This window comes from Gossypium arboreum, chromosome 1 (genome assembly GCF_025698485.1).
Source record: "Gossypium arboreum isolate Shixiya-1 chromosome 1, ASM2569848v2, whole genome shotgun sequence".
NCBI classification, from domain to species: Eukaryota; Viridiplantae; Streptophyta; class Magnoliopsida; order Malvales; family Malvaceae; genus Gossypium; species Gossypium arboreum.
The window spans coordinates 99,166,635-99,185,474 of record NC_069070.1 but is presented as its reverse complement, the minus strand read 5'-3'; the positions used below and the strand labels follow the sequence as shown (position 1 = coordinate 99,185,474).

At 33.7% G+C, this 18,840-nt stretch overlaps 2 protein-coding genes across 3 annotated transcripts; both read right to left on the bottom strand.

The window, feature by feature from the left end:
- Positions 1 to 497: 497 nt before the first annotated feature.
- On the bottom strand, positions 498 to 3,790 carry LOC108481012 (uncharacterized). Of its 2 annotated transcripts, none has more exons than XM_017784174.2 (7): positions 3,502 to 3,790; positions 2,421 to 2,562; positions 1,638 to 1,785; positions 1,486 to 1,561; positions 1,302 to 1,413; positions 1,060 to 1,151; positions 498 to 1,012 (listed from the first exon to the last, which is right to left on the bottom strand). In XM_017784174.2, the coding sequence occupies exons 1-7, from the start codon at positions 3,532 to 3,534 to the stop codon at positions 1,010 to 1,012; spliced, it is 606 nt and encodes a 201-aa protein (XP_017639663.1). In that variant the 5' UTR covers positions 3,535 to 3,790; the 3' UTR covers positions 498 to 1,009. The 2 variants fall into 2 exon arrangements, with proteins under 2 accessions (XP_017639663.1, XP_017639662.1); XM_017784173.2 differs by having other exon boundaries at positions 498 to 990.
- Positions 3,791 to 6,026: 2,236 nt separating this feature from the next.
- Positions 6,027 to 7,201, bottom strand: LOC108482662 (uncharacterized). The gene has a single exon (XM_017785785.2). The coding sequence runs from the start codon at positions 7,088 to 7,090 to the stop codon at positions 6,605 to 6,607; it is 486 nt and encodes a 161-aa protein (XP_017641274.1). The 5' UTR covers positions 7,091 to 7,201; the 3' UTR covers positions 6,027 to 6,604.
- Between the last annotated feature and the right edge of the window lie 11,639 nt (positions 7,202 to 18,840).

Below are 18,840 nucleotides of genomic sequence, written 5' to 3'. Positions count from 1 at the left end.
ATTTGATGAAAATTCAATATTAACAATTAACTTTCATCGAATTAACTCTAAAATTTAAATTAAACATTAAAAGATTAACATTATTAATTTTAAGTACCAAAACATAACTTTTGTCAAATACAAATATGATAGTAGACCAAAAATAACATATTATACATAAAAATATCATTTTAAGCACCAAATTATGCATTTAATAAATAAAGTGGAGTAAAAAACAAAAAAAAAACCTCCGAAGATTAATGCTTCATTAGTTAACGAAAATGCTTACAAACTGTTAATTTAAAACTAAATAGTTAACGAAAATGCTTACAAATATCTAAACCTTAATCATTCTGACAATAACAAGACAATCTTTAAGATTATTACATTAAACAGCATTTTCACCAATGACATGAGAGATAATAAATATATATATATATATATGTATGTTTCTTGCATTTAGTACAATAATATTTTGACTAATCCATCTACCCAGTAAAATCCCTATTTGATCAGTCTTTTGTTATGGAAATGAAATTTACTAGTTATATTAAAAGACATTACCACTAAATATAACACATAAGTATTTTTATTATCAAAATATAAGATATTTCCTAAAATGATTTGCTAGTTATGTAATATTAACACTCAGATACAAATTGAACTAAAGTCAAAATAAAAAGTTCAGAACTCTTTTTAACTTTAAAAGGCGCCCACTGCAAACCCCCCCCCTTGCAAAATCCAGAGCTTTAAAAGGCCATTCATGAAAAGAGGCAATCAGGCAAACTTCAGAAAGAGATGAACATTTTGATGCACCCCCAAAGGGCCACCCTCAAAAACACCTTTACAGAGAGACGCAGGCAACGACTATATCGTCAACCACGATGAGACCTTATAGTGACACCACATTCAGCAACAACGTTTATAAGCACCCTCAACTATTCTTTGCAGAAATTCTTTTACTGTTCAGCTTTTTAGGAAGTCCTTCAACGAAAACGGCAGTGGCCCATCCTAGAAAAATCAATGCAGTTTACTGTTACGTTGGACCAGGTATTCATGACAGAAAGTTTGATGGATTACCTTTGCATGCTCTTGGTTTAAGCATTGTCTAACTACTGTTGTTTGTTGTATCAGCCTTTCCATTGCCGTGTAGGTTGGATGGTTTCCATGAGCTGACATTATTCCACCCAATGTAATTGTACGTATTAAAAAGAAATATCAAACAGTGACATTAAACAGCAGAAAGCCATAGGAAGATTCTATTACAACATTCTAAATGGTAATTTGTTGCAAGTAGTAGTAGCTACAAGAATTAAATATACCAAGAATTGCTCGATTTAAGCTCTCTGCAACATGCTGCCGGTACTCCAAGCTAAGCAGGTGAAACATGGGAGATTTCTCAGGTTCCTCATATGCAAGCAGAGCCATAAAATCCTGCAGTAACAGCATATCTATAAATATCCGAGACATAGATTAGAAGCGTGAAAACTTGCTAAGCTTACATACTTCAAGCTTTTCAACATATTTTTGCTCCTTCCCGAATGGGGTCAACTTCATCTGTGCAAATTCCAGAGCTTCTGTGCTGCAATAGAAGTGAATTTTTTTAAGTACGAATATGTGTTATTCATAATTCAAGAGATATCTTATCCTCGTCTCACCATTTCCTAGAGCATACAAGCTCAACGAAATGAAGGCTTAGAAGATCAAAATGCAGGTCCTTATTTTTCTCTAGTAAGTTAGTTGCCAGCTGTTCAGTCAATTCAATTGCCTTAAGTGCATTACCCTCTAAAGCAAATTGATAAATTCCTGCACAAAATTCCAACAAATTCGTCAGCATTTCGTTAAGACTAAAAAAGAGAGATGACAGCAAACTACCGTAGAGAAGATGCAATTCGTGGTATAAGATCACTGCTAAGTACACAACTTAGCTGGCAAGATTTATACTTGCTTCCTTTTCAGTTCCATCACAATATTTCAAAATTTTTGCATTAGCATCAAGCATGCAGAAGTAAGCTCTCAGTGAGTGTTGGCAGAAATTTAGAAAGCTAGGCTAGATCATCTGTTAGCTATATTTTAGCGTCAATAATCCTATAGCTTTTCCGGACACATGGCCACATACATGTTAGCTATGTTGCTCCGTCTTTTCATTTTCCTAGAACCTTCCAAATATATGGAAAAAATTTAGTGGAAAAAAATACATATACCCATGTTGGACACATTTTCATGTCTAATACACACTCGAGTCTGAGAAACATAGCATGCTAGTGCACTTTTGCAACTTTCAGTAAAGAATGCAGAAGATAGACCCTATCATTAGAGAACCTTGCATGTTTGATAATTAACACATGCCATGGTTGCACAAATGTGGTCCAGCATCATAATCCTGGGTTATCTTATATCTTATACATAAAATTTATCAAGTGATGAAAAACTTCACCTACTTTTTCTTTTTTCCATGTCCTCAAGATAATCAGAAGGCTGCTTCATCCCAGTACAAGCAATAAACGATTCCACGGTTTCTTTAAAGCAATTGTGCACAAGATATGACATGATGATGTTGTGGACGTCAGTATCATTGACTGCCTGTAAAAGATAATTGGTGATGGATGCCCAAATGTAAGAGGATAAGGCTATAAGATGGACATAACTATAATGTAGATTAATCAATAATGACTTTCTGGTGCTTCATCATCAAAACAAGATAAGGAAAAGGAGTCCATAAGAATATGTACTATAATATAGATTGAAAAAATAAATAAATTACAAAACAAATTAGACAGTTCATCAAAAATGATTGAAGATGTGGAATGCTATTTTAAGTTGTGACGCCATAAACTAAAGGCTAGCACATGACAGCATCACCATATACATTGACGGTATAGTAATTGCAGTAGCAAATAGGTGAAACAATTCCATGTAGCACCCAAAATCACGCAACAAGGTTAACACTTAGATGCACGCTAGACCAAACAACCCCAAACAATCTGCAACCAAGACCTACAATCATATACGCAAACTAACTTTCCAAATTATTAATCAAGACTTGAACTTGTGGAAGAAGACTAATTAATGAAAGGGTAGATCCATAGAATCAAGGTTTTACATGCTATCCAATTTTCTCGTCAATCATAACAGCATAATACCGAGAAGCATTACATATTGGTTCTATTGCGAAACCAAGCACGCATATATAATATAATTATAACCCACAATTAATTCAGAATCCAGTAACACAAAATTGTTCTTGGAATTAGTTTAGACTCAAATAGAGTTAAAATTCAAACCCTAACGGACCTTCATAACTTAAAAAAAAAGAAAACATGTTTATGATAAATCCATACGAACCCAGTAAACCTAGAACAAAAGATAAAACAGCATAATTGAACAATGCCCTAATTTCTTATAACCCAATAAAAAGAAAAGATACCCAAACAAATTGAAAGCGTAGAACTATATTAGCATTGGAGAAAAAACCCAAAATTGAGAAGTGAAAGAGAATGGGAGAAAAGATTAAAAACTTACAATTTGTTCGTATAGACGAGGATCAACGTCCATGATGGGGGCAGATTATGGGAAGTGAAGCTTTGGGGACTTTGGTGTTTGTAAATAAATAAAATAAAATAGAAAAAGGGGTGGATAGGCGTCTTGGTGGATATATATATATATATAGATATCGAAGTGCGCAGAAAGAAGGCGATCGTCGCAGGCTCTATGTTTTAATAGTGTTTTTACTTGAAAAGGAGACGCTTTGAAGTACAATCGGATAGAAGTGGCATTGTTTTGCATTTGAGTACACGTGCCTTTTCCAGACTCCCACTCTTCACTTTTATTATCGGTATGTTAAAATATTTACCAATTACAAAAATAAATATATCAACTTTTTGTTAATTTAAAATAAGGTTTTAAACTTAATGGGTGACATTAATATTATGCCTTATATTTTGAAAATGCGAGATTGAATGTTACAAAACAATCCTAAATGGAATTTAAATTTGTACTTCAACTTAATACCATTATTCGATGGAATCTTTATCTTCTATCCAAATCAGCTTCATTTTTAATTAATAAGTTTAATATAAATCAATGTCAATTTTTTTCAAATTTAAATCAATTAATACAAATAAAAGACAAAAATACAAGAGTTCATTTAACAAAAAAAACTAGTTCAAAGACTTTTAATAGCTTAACCTAAGAAAACAGCTCAAAATTACTTTACATAATATTAATTATTATTTAGTCATTTTTATAATAATAATAAAAGTATAAACAACATTAAAATTAATCATAGTAAAATTTAATATTTTTTCCTTAGGAAGATCAAAGGTTTATCCGTATTTGAACATTAACAAGCACCTGATGTTAACAAAAAGTGATTAGAAAAAAAAATGATTATCCAAACTTTAACACTGCAAGTAATTTACCAAATAAAACCTCAACAAGGATGAAACTTCAGTGGATGACATTTGAGGTGATTGATTCTCTTTTTCTCGAATAAAAACCAATAGTATTCATAAATTACTTATTTGGTGCCATTACTTAAATGGCCTAAATTAAGTCTGCATTTCTTTTAATCATGTTCTGGTTTCAAATAGATACACTTTAGCTTTTCACAGTTCCTAAATGAGTATAAAAATTATCAAATCAAATTTAAACTAGAGGTTGATGGAATTCTTCAAGTTAAGGATTGACATTCAAATTTCCAACTGATGTGGAACAAAAACCTTTTACAGTGCTGAAAGAATTTGGGAGCTGGGTTTTAGACAGTTCCCCCACAAAGAAACCCATGTTCTCATTCCTTGTCTAGATGTACCCACAGTTCTAGTCAACTCCAATTCAATAAGCCATCAGCTCTCTTACTATATACTGAATTTTGGATCCATTTATCGGATAAGATCCAAATACCAAATCATCATTTCTTCTTTTTAACCTGTTTGACAGTAATACTGAGAGCCTACTTAACTTCTTATGGCATTTATAAAGCATTGCCGGAACAGATGAATTGCAGTTTTTGCAGATAATTGCAAGTTGTCAAACCTGGTATGACCTTTATGCCATGTCAAGTTTTTCTTTCCTTGGAAAACCCTATGCAAGAAAACACCCACAAATCCTTTTTTCTTTCTTCTATGCCCTACCACACAGTCCAACCATTCTTCAAACCAACAGAAATTTGCATCACTAGTTGAAAAACTTTATATAAGGTTTTGAGTTTAAATTTTTGGTTTGAACAAGTTTAGTTCCGCCCCATCCTAATGAATCCATAGGGTAAAGGAATAGCCAAACCTCAAATCATTTATCTGCTAGTGTTTAACATCAGCATCGAGACAAGCACAGTTTAAGAGTAACTAACCAGTAATCCAACAGCTATGCTGACAAAGGCCGTGTGATATGCTCAGCTCATAGCTTCATTTGTCCTGAAGATCCCGTGAAATTATCATACGATTTAGAAAGCAGATAACAAATTCAATGCTATAAGTACGTGAAAGATTCATGACCATTCCAAAAGACATAGGTGTCTACGACATCCAAAGCCCCATCTTTATTCTTTAGCCTTCTTTATACAATCCTGCAACATCTAAAACAGACCAACAAACCCAGTTCTCGGTTATATTTTGAAGGGGAAAATAAACAGAAAATTGTGAAAAAGAATCACCTCAGTGGTGCTTCTGGGCTAATTAATGGAGTTGGAGTCTCGGAGATAGGAATTCTCCATTGACCAGAAATGAATCAGCTTAGTTTCTACGGCTAACAATGCTGCGAACAACAAAATCAACAGCTTGAAAACTGAGATAGTTTCTACGGCCCTTTGACAACAATGCTCAATCCAGGAAAAAGAAATGATTGAATTACAAAGCCCTTTACAAAATTCTGCTCGAAAAACTAACTACTACCCCTATTCAAGGAAACTAAACCTCATCGGCCATCAATACAGTCTAAGTATCCAAAAAGTAGCAGTAACATAAAGAATAAACCATATCCCAAAAACTATCTTCTGTGCAAATTAACCCTGTTAGTATAAACAATTCATTCAAGATTCTAACAACGACTAGTGAGAAACAAGCAAAATTTCATATAAAAATGATGCCTTCGTGTACAAAAAATTACACACAACAACATATTCACCAAAATTTAAACAAAGTTTGCTTTAAAATTTACTCAATTCTCTCGTCATGAAGAGGGAAACACGTCTTTCACAGCCGATGCTGCAGACAATTCGGCGCCCCTTTGAATGTACTCCCTACAAAGAATGAAAACGGAGTCGGAAATAGGTTCCTCCTCAAATCCTGCGCTTCCTTTAGCGGTTTTCCATTGAGACGATTCGATAACCGAATCACGTCTTTCGTGCAACTCTCCACTTCATCGGCTATTCCTTCTAAATCCTCGTCGCTGGAGGGAGTCTTCGAGCCAGTTGACTTCCGCGACAAGATATGGTTTCCTACGTAGGATGTTGGTGACGCGGAACCGTTCTTGGCCTTCACTGTTAGACATTATAACAGATACGTGAAAAATATCTATCTTCATTCAATTCTTTCTTTAGTCGTTTACATGCTATTTAATACACAGAGATAGCTGCTAACTAACCTTAACAGCTAACACCAAACTAACTACTTTTTAACTAACTTTAGTGTTACAAGTGATACTCATAACATTCACAAATGAGAAAGAAGCGGTCGTCGACGAGGCGTTCGTGCTTGAAAATCTCTCCGACGAAGCCGACGTCAAAGGTGCCACCGACGGGATCAGAGTAAATAACGCCAAAGGGGAGGTCGGTGTGGAGGAGCGTGTGCATCATAATGCGGTAACGGAACTCGAAGATCTGGAGGGGGAGAACAGCGCCGGGGAAGAGAACTAAGGGGAGAGGAAATAGAGATATCTGTACGGATTCATCTGATTGGGGAGGATACGGGTGGCGTTTCTCCGGGAAAGAGGAAGCGAAGCATCGGAGGGAGCCGAGCCTATGGAACCTGGGGGATTGGAAGAGCGAAGAAGAGTTGGAAAATGGCTTGAAATTAGGGTTTAAAAGATAAGGACCGACAGCGTTGAGGCTTATCGAAGGTTGGTGAGTGAGCGAAGAAGAAGATGAATGGGATGGGATTAGCCGAGGGAGGGCCATTCACCAGAGATCAGAAGCTGTTCGAAGTATTGCGTACATGAAGATAAATAAATAACAATATTCTGAAAAATAGTACTACTCGCTAGTTAGAATTTTGAGAACAGATAAAAATTGATTTTTAATGATAAATAATTTAATTTAAATACAAAGTATATTATACGTTAAAATGGGCCGAATTTGAAAAAGAAATTGGCCCTTTAAAAATATTTAAGGTTTTAGGTAGAGAATATTTAGAAATATATTAATTTTGGGAAGAAAAATAGAAAACGCATTTTTGTAAAGTTTGTTTTTAATTTTTGACACATTAAATTTTTAGTTAAATAGTTAAATATTAATAGTTTTGTCATTAAATATCGGGTTTGGTTCCTCATTTGTTCTTTTTTATTTCATGCTCTTGTTATTTCAAGTTTTATTTTTATTTTAATTATAAAAATAATTATTTGATCTTATGCATAAAAGAGTTATTATTTAAAAGACAATTAAAAACTGAAAATTAATATAATTATTAATTAAAAATAAAAAATTAAAACAACATGAAATAAAAAATAAAATATGCTCAAAAGAGGAATTGAACTTAGGATTCAAAGATAAAATCACTATTAATTAACCATTTAACCAAATGAACTAATTTATTAAAAATAGAAATTAAAAATAAAAGAAAAGCTTGAAAAAATGAAATAAAAATAGAAATGTGAATAGGAGAGAAATTAAACCTAAGATTTGAAGACAGAGAAATTAAACCTAAGATTTGAAGACAAACCCACTAACTTTTAACTATTTGACCAAAAGAGTTAATATGTCAAAAGTTAGATAGTTAAATGTAAGTGATTTTAGTCTTTTGAGTCTCACTTCAATTTCTCTCCTACTCATATTTATATTTTTATTTCATGTTGTTTCAATTTTTTATTTTTAATTAATGTTTTAATTAATAAATATATTTGTTTTCAAGTTTTTTATTTTTAATTAATCACTCTTTTATTTATAAAATCAAATAATTATTGTCAATTATATAATAAAATTATATTTACTAAAAATAATGATATTTGGTAATAATTATGTGATTTTATAAAAAGTTATTAATTAAAAGATAAATTGAAAATAAAAACTTGAAAACAATATCTTTATTAATTAACAAAAAGAGCTTGAAACAACATGAAATAAAAAATATCAATGCGCTTAGAAGAGAAAGCGAACATGAGACTCAATGATAAAAACACTATTAATTAACTATTTAACCAAATGAGCTAATATGTTAAAAATAATAATTAAAAAAAAGTAAAATTTGAAACAACATGAAATAAAAATACAAAAATAAGAAGGAAATGAATCAAACTCAAGACTCAAAGACAAAACCACCAACATTTAATCAAGTAACCAAAAGAGCTGATGTGCTAAAAAGTTAAAAAGCATGCATTGTATGACATGTTTTAAGTTTCTCTCTCCAAAATCGATCTATTTCCTTAAGTATCCTAGAAAGTGGCCCAAAATCGTAAATATATTTTTTTAAATCATCATTTTTTTTCAATTTTTTTTTTGAATCAAAAGTTGAATCTTTTATTCCAATAAAAGAGAAAGCTTAATAACAACCAGAGAAAACCAAACACAAAACAGGCCAACAAAGTCCAGACCCAAGCAAAAAAGAGAAAAAAAAAAACAAGATCCAACAAGGTAAAGGTGAGGGACTCTAGAAGCATCTAAAACCTCCAGCTGTTAAACATATTACCCGACCCTTAAAAGTAACAAAATCCATTCTAGAAAAACCACTCATAAAAACAAGCATTAATGAAAGACAGTTCCAAAGAAAACAGCAGCAGCGCATCATTTCTCCACAGACTTCTCACTCTGTACAGCACACCTTCCTTAGCAACGTTCAGCGATTCAACTCCTCAGAAGTTCCATCGATCGACGATCTTCTATCAAGGCTTCTTCTATTTTGGCAATGGCCGAAACATGCAGATAAGTAGTTTCCCCCTTTGTAAACCCTCTTTTGCAATGAGATGAACCACTTTGTTCTCCTCTTTGAAGACAAATATGAAATCACAAGTTTCAAAACTAGTACTCAAAATTTTTACATCTCGTATAAAAGCACCGATTTTTGATAATTCATCACCCTCCTTTTGCAGTTTCCTAATCATTATTCGAGAGTCCCCTTCAATCTCAACCTTCAGCAATCCTAGATGTCGGCCAAGACGAATCGCCTGTATATACGCCATCGCTTCAGCAGCAAAAACCGATGGTATGTTCTCATGAAACACCATTTTGGAGCTAATCACTTCAGACCTTGCATTTCTAACAACTAAACCCGAGCATGATACTTTCAGATCCTCTTTGAAAGCTGCGTCAAAATTGATCTTGAGCCACGGATCAACCGGAGCCGTCCATCTACTCAAAGGAAACCGGTTAATCAGTGAGCAGGTACACAGCCTCTCAAATTCCTTGATATAGTTTCTCACAAATTCAGCCACTTGAGATCCTGTCTTAATTTCCCTGTAATAGCCCAAAATTGGGTCTAGTTGGAACAGAGGTTTCGGGACCACAAAATTCGAGATATAAATAATTATTTTATGATTATTTTGAGGTCTATGATATGATTGCATGATTGTGTGAAAATTTCGTGAAGAAATTCTATGCATAAAGTGCTCAATTTGAAGTTAGGGACTAAATTGAATAAGTTGCAAAACTTGCATTCTAGAAGTTTCTAGTATGAAATTGCTTTGAAATATTAATTAGGAGGTCTTAAATAGAAATTTAACTAATTTCTAAGTGATGGACAAAAATTGGATATGGATGGAATTTTTGAAAGTTTAGTAAGGAAGGGCATTTTGGTCATTTGGTAATTAAAAGAAATAAAAAGGGAAAATAAAGCCAAAATTGACTCATCTTTCTCATGGAGGCCGAAATTAGCATGGGGGAAGCCATGGCTAGGGTTTTCAAGCTTTCCAAGCTCAATAGTAAGTCCATTCTAACCCCGTTTTTCAAGTTCTTTACGTTTTTGGAATCCCGGTAATTTGATTAAGCTTATTCTAGCAATAATTTAAGCTAGGGTTCATATTTGGAAAAATACCTATAGGTGAAATGTATTTATTTTTCTGTTTTATAATAGAATGTGAGGTTTTAAATTATGTTAGACAACTTGTGCTACTCAGTTTTGAGTGAAAACGAGTAAAATAGCTTAATCGGTAAAAATACCTAATAGTCATAAGTATATGTTAGAGTGAGAATTTGATGTTTCCATAGAAGGGAAAAGTGATAAGCATGTCATAAAACATAAGAATAAGGGATGAATTTTAATTTCCGAGCCTAGGGGAAAAAGTGTAAATATGTAAAAGTTTAGGGGCAAAATTGTAATTTTGCAAAATTTTGAGTTAAGGACTGTTTTGAATATTACATTAATTAAAAAAAGTAAAATATGATGTTTTAGATCCCGAAAAATGAGATTTGAACCTAGAATGAGAGAAAAATCGAAAATTAGAAAAGTTGGTAAAATGGCCGTTTTAGTATCGAGGTAAGTTCATATATATAATAAGCATTATTTTATGCATGTTTCAATGTAAAATTGATATATTTACTATGATTTCGAGGTATTGTAAGTATGTAAGTTGGTATGATAATAATACTGACAATAATCTTGCAATTTATATTTGAAAGTTAAATTTAGTGAATTAATTGAATTATGTTAAATTAAATGATTATGGTGCCAAGTTTATGAATTGATTTAAAAATATGTCTATGGTACATGAAGTGCATTGAATTATCATACATAAATGTGATTTCTATGATTATGGATATTATGGGAAATTGTAAGTTCATATGATTTTTAATAAGGCAATGTATAATTTAATGTTATTGCCTTGATATTAAATGAGATGTAAGTTTATATGTAAGTAATACATCAATATTACTTGTATTATGATATTTTATAATAATATTGGAAATATGTTTGTGGATAATTACTTGACTGGTGAAATTGTTGGAAAAGAGAGAAATTCGGTTGAACCTTGGAAAGATTGGATGATACAGATAGTATGTAGCTAGGTCACATGTATGGTGCTAAGTGCACATCATGTGTACAAGAGAGCTACAAGACATTATGATGTAGCTAGGTCGCATGGGTGATCTATGTGTACACCATGTAGACAAGAGAGCTACGGGATATATGTAGCTAGGTCGCATGTGTAGTACTAAGTGCAGGCTACTATGCGTACCCGATAACTTCGATCACGTGTGTAGTACTAAGTGCAGGCTACTACGTGTATTAGATAATTAGGTCACGTGTGTAGTACTAAGTGCAGGCTACTACGTGTACCGGATAATTGGTCGCATGTGTAGTACTAAGTGCAGGCTACTATGCGTACTAGATAGTTTGGCTACATATGTGGCACTTATATGCAAACTTTCCATGTATCTGAATTATATTCCGAAGTGTTCAACGGGAGACTCTCTATGTATTGCTTTGTGAGTGTTGTGATGAATAAGTGCAGGAACTTGGTTATGTGAATGATGTGTTCATTAAGTGACCAGGATGTGGTAAGATATAAACAAGTTATACATGAGGATGATTTTATGGTGATCTTCTAATCATGGGCCTATACTTGTGATGTATGAAATGTGGTGAAAATGATTTGTGATATGTATGTTAAAATGAGGTTAATACAAAGAAAGTGTGAAAGAGTGAATTAGCAATAAAACTGTTTTGGATAGTAACAGTGATGTGGTTTTGAAAAATCACCAAAAATAGTAGAAATTGAATCAGAGACTGAATGAGATATCAAATTAAATCTTAATAAGTCTATTTTCATATAAAAGAAACAGATCAAGAAAAGAAGTTCTATATTTTGATATATTTATGTTTTTTTGAGATTGGTTTAGAATGATTACGTGATCCCCTGTTCTGACTTTGGAAAATCACAAAAATTTGGAGAAAAATAATTAGAGGCTCAAACTTATATTTTTAAAATCCATAATGAGTATATTTTCAAGATAAATTAACAAGAACATTATCCGAGTTCTGTACTGTGAGATAATTAATTTTTAGTGAAGAGAGGTCAGAACTGTCAGAAAGTGAAATAGGGGAAATTTTAATGAATAAACTGTACTAATTGGATAAACCAAAAATTATGAAAATTTTATGGTGAAAAGATATGTGAGTCTAGTTTCAGGAGAAATTTACGGATCTTAATTTGGAGCTCTGTAGCTCAAATTATAAATAAGTAAGTGACTATGACTCATGTAGACAGTTTGATGTGAGAATTTATTAGTAAATTGTGAAATCGTACTTACAAGGATGCTATATACATTAAGGATGTAGAATGGAGAGAAGGAGGAGGAAAATAAATATATGTGGAATACATGGAAACTATGGTATATGAAATATTGATATAATGAAATAAATGATATGTGTTTATAAGAAAACAGAAAGAGAATGATATGTATCATGACATGTATATATATATATATATATATATATATATATGACTAGTCTCAATGTGATGCTTGTTGGGTATGGAGTTGAATTGAATTGTTTCAGGAAAACATGTTATTTTGCGTATCTGAATTGTGGTATTTTATAAAGATATGATCTAGTTTTAAATATGAATGCTTGATGATTAAGCTGAAGATATTTTGTAAGATGATAATCATGGTATAAATGTATAAGTGGTACTATAATAAACAAGGTAAAATGAGTATGAGAGAGACATGTATGATGACATACAAATGCTATGTTTGTGGTTTAATTGAGAATATTTAATCATTAAATGAATACCATGTTATATACTTTTGATTTTGTATAAGTGTGTAAGAGATTAAGGTTGACCAAAGCTTGGAAAATAGCCTAGGTATATTCCACACAGGCAGAGACACGACCATGTGTCTCAGCCGTGTATGGAACACAACTTTGGGACACGGGCGTGTGGAGCCTTAAAGCATGAAATTTTCAAGATTTTCGTAAGTTCTTGGTTTAGTCCCGAACCCTTTCTAAAGTATGTTTTGGGCTTCGTAGACTCAAATAAGGGACTATGTGTAAGTGAATGAACGTTTTGAAATATGAATCAAATTTTATGGTCCGTATTTTAGTTTAATGTTTATATGTTTGTCCGGTAACGCCTCGTACCTTATCCCGGCCTCGGGTACGGGTAAGGGGTGTTACATCCCCTCTCATGAATAAACTTATTTCGAGAAGTCCAAAGTGCCCACAACGCACAAGCAAACACCTTTCACTTATTCAAAGAATACACTTTAAAAAAATTGATTAACCACGCATTGAAATCTGAATTTTCCTCTTGACTGTTCAAGGAAAAACCTAACCTTGACCATGCTTCTTTTGCTATAGGGCAATCCCTGAAAACATGCTCCCTCACCTCCACACCATTTTGACATCTTCGACACAATGCAGATCCCATAAGACGTATGTAATGTAAATTACTAAAAGTAGGCAAATAATTATTGAAAATCTGCCAGTTTGTAATTTTTAATTTGGGAGGTAAATCTAGACACTACAGTCTTTTGTAGTAGTGGTTGAAATTTTGTTGTATATGAGTTTTTCCCTCCTATAAGAGTAGCCTGTGACCACTTCGGACAAAGTATTCTCCTGTCGGCTCCCCTCTCCAGATTATATAATCCGCTTGCTGGTTCATTGAAAGAGGAATACATAGGATTCTTTTCGCATCCCTTTCCAAAAAGGTAATGTAAATCAGCTCCGACTTCCATTTTCTCGTACTCTCATCTATTAAATCTGCAACATGATGGAGACTCGAATTAACATTTGGGTTTTGGACTTTGTAATCATGACTTCCAAGTACCCATGCATCACCCCAGATCGATACATGATGACCATCACCAATCCTCTACCCCATACCCTTCATCAGAAGCCCCTTAGTAGCCCACAGGCTCTGCCAGGTAAAAGAAGGTGAATTTCCAATCCTCACATTTAAAAAATTAGAGTCCTTGAAGTATTTGGCTTTTAATGTACGCGCTAGTAACATATTAAGATTAAGCATCAAACGCCAACCTTGTTTAGCCAATAACGCTATATTAAACAAACTTAAATTGCGAAATCCCAAACCACCTTCCTCCTTAGAATAACATAGCGCCTTCTAATTGCACCAGTGAATTCTTTTCTTCCCATGACTTTTCCTCCATCAAAATCCACCCAAAATATTTTCCAGCTCCATGCACAAAGTTTTTGGTAAAAGAAAACATGACATAGAATAAGTAGGAATGGCATGTAAAATAGACTTGATGAATACCTCTTTTCCCCTTGAGAGAGGTGCAACGTGCTCCAGCTATCAATCTTTTGCCTCAATCTATCTTTCAATGTTTGAAAAGCCCTTTTCTTTTTCCATCCAACTAAACTTGACAGCCCCAAATACCTCTCCACCGCCGTCGAACATCGAACATTAAGATTTTGTAAAGCCAAAATTTTAACATGATCATTAACATTTGAGCTGAAAAAAACTGTAGATTTGTCAAAATTAACACACTAGCCAGAACAAGCTTCATACTCACTCAGAATGTCTTTTATGACCTCAATCCCTTCTTCAAAAACCTGGCCAAAAAGTATACAATCATCTGCAAACATAAGATGTGTAATGGGAGGAGTTAATCTACAAATCTTAGCCCCTGTAATCCTCTTTTCTTGGCTCGCCAGTCTCATCAACGCAGAAAGTCCTTCCCCACAAGACAAAAATGAATAAGGGCTCAAAGGATCGCCCTGACGGAGACCTCTTATTAGTTTAAACTTTGGCCCTTCTTCCCTATTGATCAACACTATATATTGGACTGAGCTAATACAATGAATTATGAACTCAATAAAAGACTCATCAAATCCTAATTTCGTCATCATACTTTTAATAAAAGGCCATTCCACATGATCATACGACTTACTCATGTCCAATTTAAGAGCCATATAACCCCTTTTCCCAATTCTTCTATTCTTTAAATAATGGAAAACCTCATACGCCAATAACACATTATCAGTTATAAGCCTACCCGAAACAAAAGCACATTGAGAATCATCAACAAAAGCACATTGAGAATCGTCAATACACTCATCCAATACTTTTTGTAGACGATTTGCAATTGTTTTGGCAATAATTTTATAAATTACCTTGCACAAACTAATTGACCGTAAATTCTTCATATTAAAAGGATTCGGCACTTCTGGGATCAAAATCACTTGAGTTCCATTAACTTCTTCCAAGGACTTTCCTTCATTCAAAACTTCCAAACAGAACCTGCTGGTATCTTTTCCAACTATAGACCAAAACCTTTGATAGAAAATTACCGAAAAACCATCATGACCTGAAGCCTTAGTGGGGCCTATACCTTTTAAAGCTTCAACGATTTCCTCCTCAGTGTAAGGAGCTAACAATCGTTGATTCATGTTGTTAGTAATACAACAAGGGACCCAGATAGGATGTGATCCAAATTTCCCATTCCACGAGACTCAAAAAGATCAATAAAATAATTTTGGGCAATAGTTCCAATCTCGTCCCCTTCCATGGCTAATGAGCCATTATTCCTTTGTAGACCTCGAATACGATTAATTCGTCTTCTCTGAGAAGCAAATTTGTGAAAGAAAGAAGTATTCTTATCTCCCATTTGCAACCAGTTTGCTCTGGCACGCTGCTCCCAATACCGCTCCTCCTTGTCCATCTCCATGTTTAAATGCAGCTTAACGTTGAGAATTTCGACCAACGAATCATCAGTCCTCTCAGTATCATTCAAGACCTCCAATCTCCTTGTTAGTATTTTGACTTCAAACCCCTTTCTAACTGTAGTTCAAGTAGCCCACTTCCTCAGTCCCTTGGCAAGTGATGTAATACAATTCAGATAAGAACCTGAACTATTCTCCCAAAGATTCTTAATTTCCTCCTCATAAGAATCTTCAAGCACTCACCATGATTCAAACCGAAACATATTAACTCTTTTCTTCGTTCCTCCAAAAACTGTCTCAATAAAGAAAGGACAATGATCCGAGAATAAATGAGGGAGATGTCTTAGAAAATAAGATGGAAACAACTACAACCATGCGTCATTCGCAACACCCCTATCAATTCTTTCTCAAATATTATTCTCCAAAAGTCGTCCCCTTTCCCAAGTGAACCATGTTCCAGAATAGCCAATGTCCACTAACTCACAAGATTCCAGAGTTCTCCTAAAAGCCTTCATACGATACTCTTCCCTTAAAACCCCCTTTTTTTCTCATTAGAGAAAATAATATCGTTGAAATCTCCTCCAACAAGCCATGGCAAAGAATTCCTCCTTCCCAGTGTTTGAAGTAATTCCCAAGTTCTTGCTTTATCTCGTACATCAGGGGCCCCATAAAATCCCGTAAACCTCCATTTCTGCCCATCTTCCTCCTCTTGAATTTCTACATCCACATGGTTTTTGGAGAAACTTGTCAAATTGACCAAGTGGCCTCCATTCCATCCGATGCTTAATCCCCCTCGAGTTCCTTCCGCAGGTACATCCACACCATTAAGAAGATAATTTTGGGACAATAGGATTTCAACATATGCTGGAGGCAACGAACTACTCGCGGACTCCCCAATTCACGAACGTTCCAGCTTAGAGTTTTCATGGCTTTCGGACGGCTTACCCATTGGTAGCCGCTGATACAATATCAAAATGAGCTAATTGCCCATCTTTAACGAATCTTGGGTTTTGGAAACATTAGAAATCCTTTCCCCAAACCTCTGTCATTTCTTATTCTCTTCGATGGAAATTGCCTCTTCCTCCAATTCACACTCCATTCTCATCATATCCGGCCCATTAATCCCAACCACATCATTACCCACCAAAATTGAACCTTTTTTAGCCTGGCAAGATTTAAGTTGTCGACTTATTTCAAATGGAACCTCTTTGCCCAACGATTGGTGCGAATCATGTCTTTGATTCATTAAATTAGGGGATTTGGAACCTTCCAAATTTATGCCAAGATTTGAATTAAAATCTGCCCATGATCCACTCCCATAATTATTCCTTAAATCTGGCCCCAATTGCTGCTCATTTCATTTTTTTCCAAAAGAATTATCTCCCTCCTCCCTTAGCCAAATGCTACTACCTATAACCGACCTCCTCGTCTGCGCCCTCAGAGACAAATCCCAACCCAATTCCACCTCCTGTATCCCTAATTGTAATATTTTTGGGCAAAAACTGTCACCATGACCAAGACATCCACACAAGAAACAGAACAAGGTTAATTCTCATATTTAAAATTTGCGTAAGTAAAAGTTGAATTAGACAACATGATTTTCTTCTTTCTTTTCAAGGGCTTTTTAACATCAATCTGAACCCGAATACGCATAAAATTCCGTTAACCATTTGATAAATTCTTCGTATCATACTCCAGGAATTTACCTAAGAAATTACCAAATTGCATCGCCATAGATTCTTTGTGAAAACCTAGGGGCAAGTCATGCACCTGCACCCACCAGTCTGACAACACCAGAGCTAAAGCCATTAGATCTTCATTCTCTTGAAGCTTTTGGAAAATCAGAAGATGATTGTTGAACGTCCAAGGAGCACCTGTAATTACTCGATGAATATGAACTTCATTAAAAAATTTGAACAGATAACGTTTATCCCCCAGATCTGAAATTTGGACTCCCTCCAATGGATGCCAAAGATTAGCCAAAGTATTTCTTATAGCTTGGAAGTTGACCACACTGGCAGTGAGAAAACAACCAACTAAGAAAAAACCAATCGATGGATTCTGTGCTTTTTCCCCAACCGAAAGAGGGAAGGCATCCTCCTCCTCATCATCTAGACGTAACTCCTCCAGCCCTTTTTCCATGACTCCCTTTAAAACAACAAAGAGACCAAGAACAAATCCCAAGAAAATGGAAAAACCTAATTGAGGAAAATAGAGAAAAGACGTTGAAAAACCCTAGGAAAAACCTTAAGAAACGTGCCAAAGACAGTAGACATAAACGTGCCAAACAGCAGACCTAATCTCATTTTTTCAAATTTTATGTAAACCCCATTTGAGTTATTTTTAATTTTGAATTTATCAAATTGAGATATTTAATTTATTGAATTAATTTAAATTTAATTTCTCAAATTTGAGTTGAGTTAAATATTCAAATAATTTAATTAATAAATTAATGTAAATATCCATTGAATCTTTATCAATTTTGAAAATAAGCAAACTTATCCCTACAAAATTACTAAAAATTCAAAATAATATTAAAAATTAAAATATTTATAAAAAATCACAAATTTTATAAAAATAAAGTATAGATTATAAAAATTAAATTTCAAATGTTTATTTTCTAAAATATAAATTTAAGGCATTGTGAATTGCCAAATTAAGTTTATCTTTTAAATTATATTTTTTTTTGCTTATTTTGCTTTCAAAGAATTTTTCAAAATGTATTATCTCAAATTTATATGATCTAGCTAAAAATTTAGTCATATTTTCAACAAGATTTCAATTTTTTTAATTTAACTCAAACAAATTCATGTGACTTGACTCAATTTCATTTCACTCAACTTGATTAGAAAAAAATTTAAATAAACTTAGGTTGATAAAAATAGGATCCATCAACTTGACTAACTCAAAAAAATTTTACTCGATTCGACTAAACGCTCACCTCTAGATGTAATATAGATTTATTTTAATACAGTTCCTACTTCAACTTATAAACCTTCCTAGACCCTTAATCGGAGGGAAATACTCACTTAAATGCTCTCAAACCCACATCCTACTAGTTGTTGCAATAACAATATTGTCAATTAAGTTAAGA

What these genes read in the sequence shown, in the direction of transcription:
- LOC108481012 (XM_017784173.2), bottom strand. Translation starts at nt 3,534, where the DNA reads ATGGACGTTGATCCTCGTCTATACGAACAAATT. An exon ending in CTCGTCTATACGAACAAATT is followed by an intron (nt 2,563 to 3,501) that starts GTAAGTTTTTAA and finishes TATCTTTTACAG; the next exon opens with GCAGTCAATGATACTGACGT. An exon ending in CTTAAATCGAGCAATTCTTG is followed by an intron (nt 1,152 to 1,301) that starts GTATATTTAATT and finishes GAATAATGTCAG; the next exon opens with CTCATGGAAACCATCCAACC.
- LOC108482662 (XM_017785785.2), bottom strand. Translation starts at nt 7,090, where the DNA reads ATGGCCCTCCCTCGGCTAATCCCATCCCATTCATCTTCTTCTTCGCTC.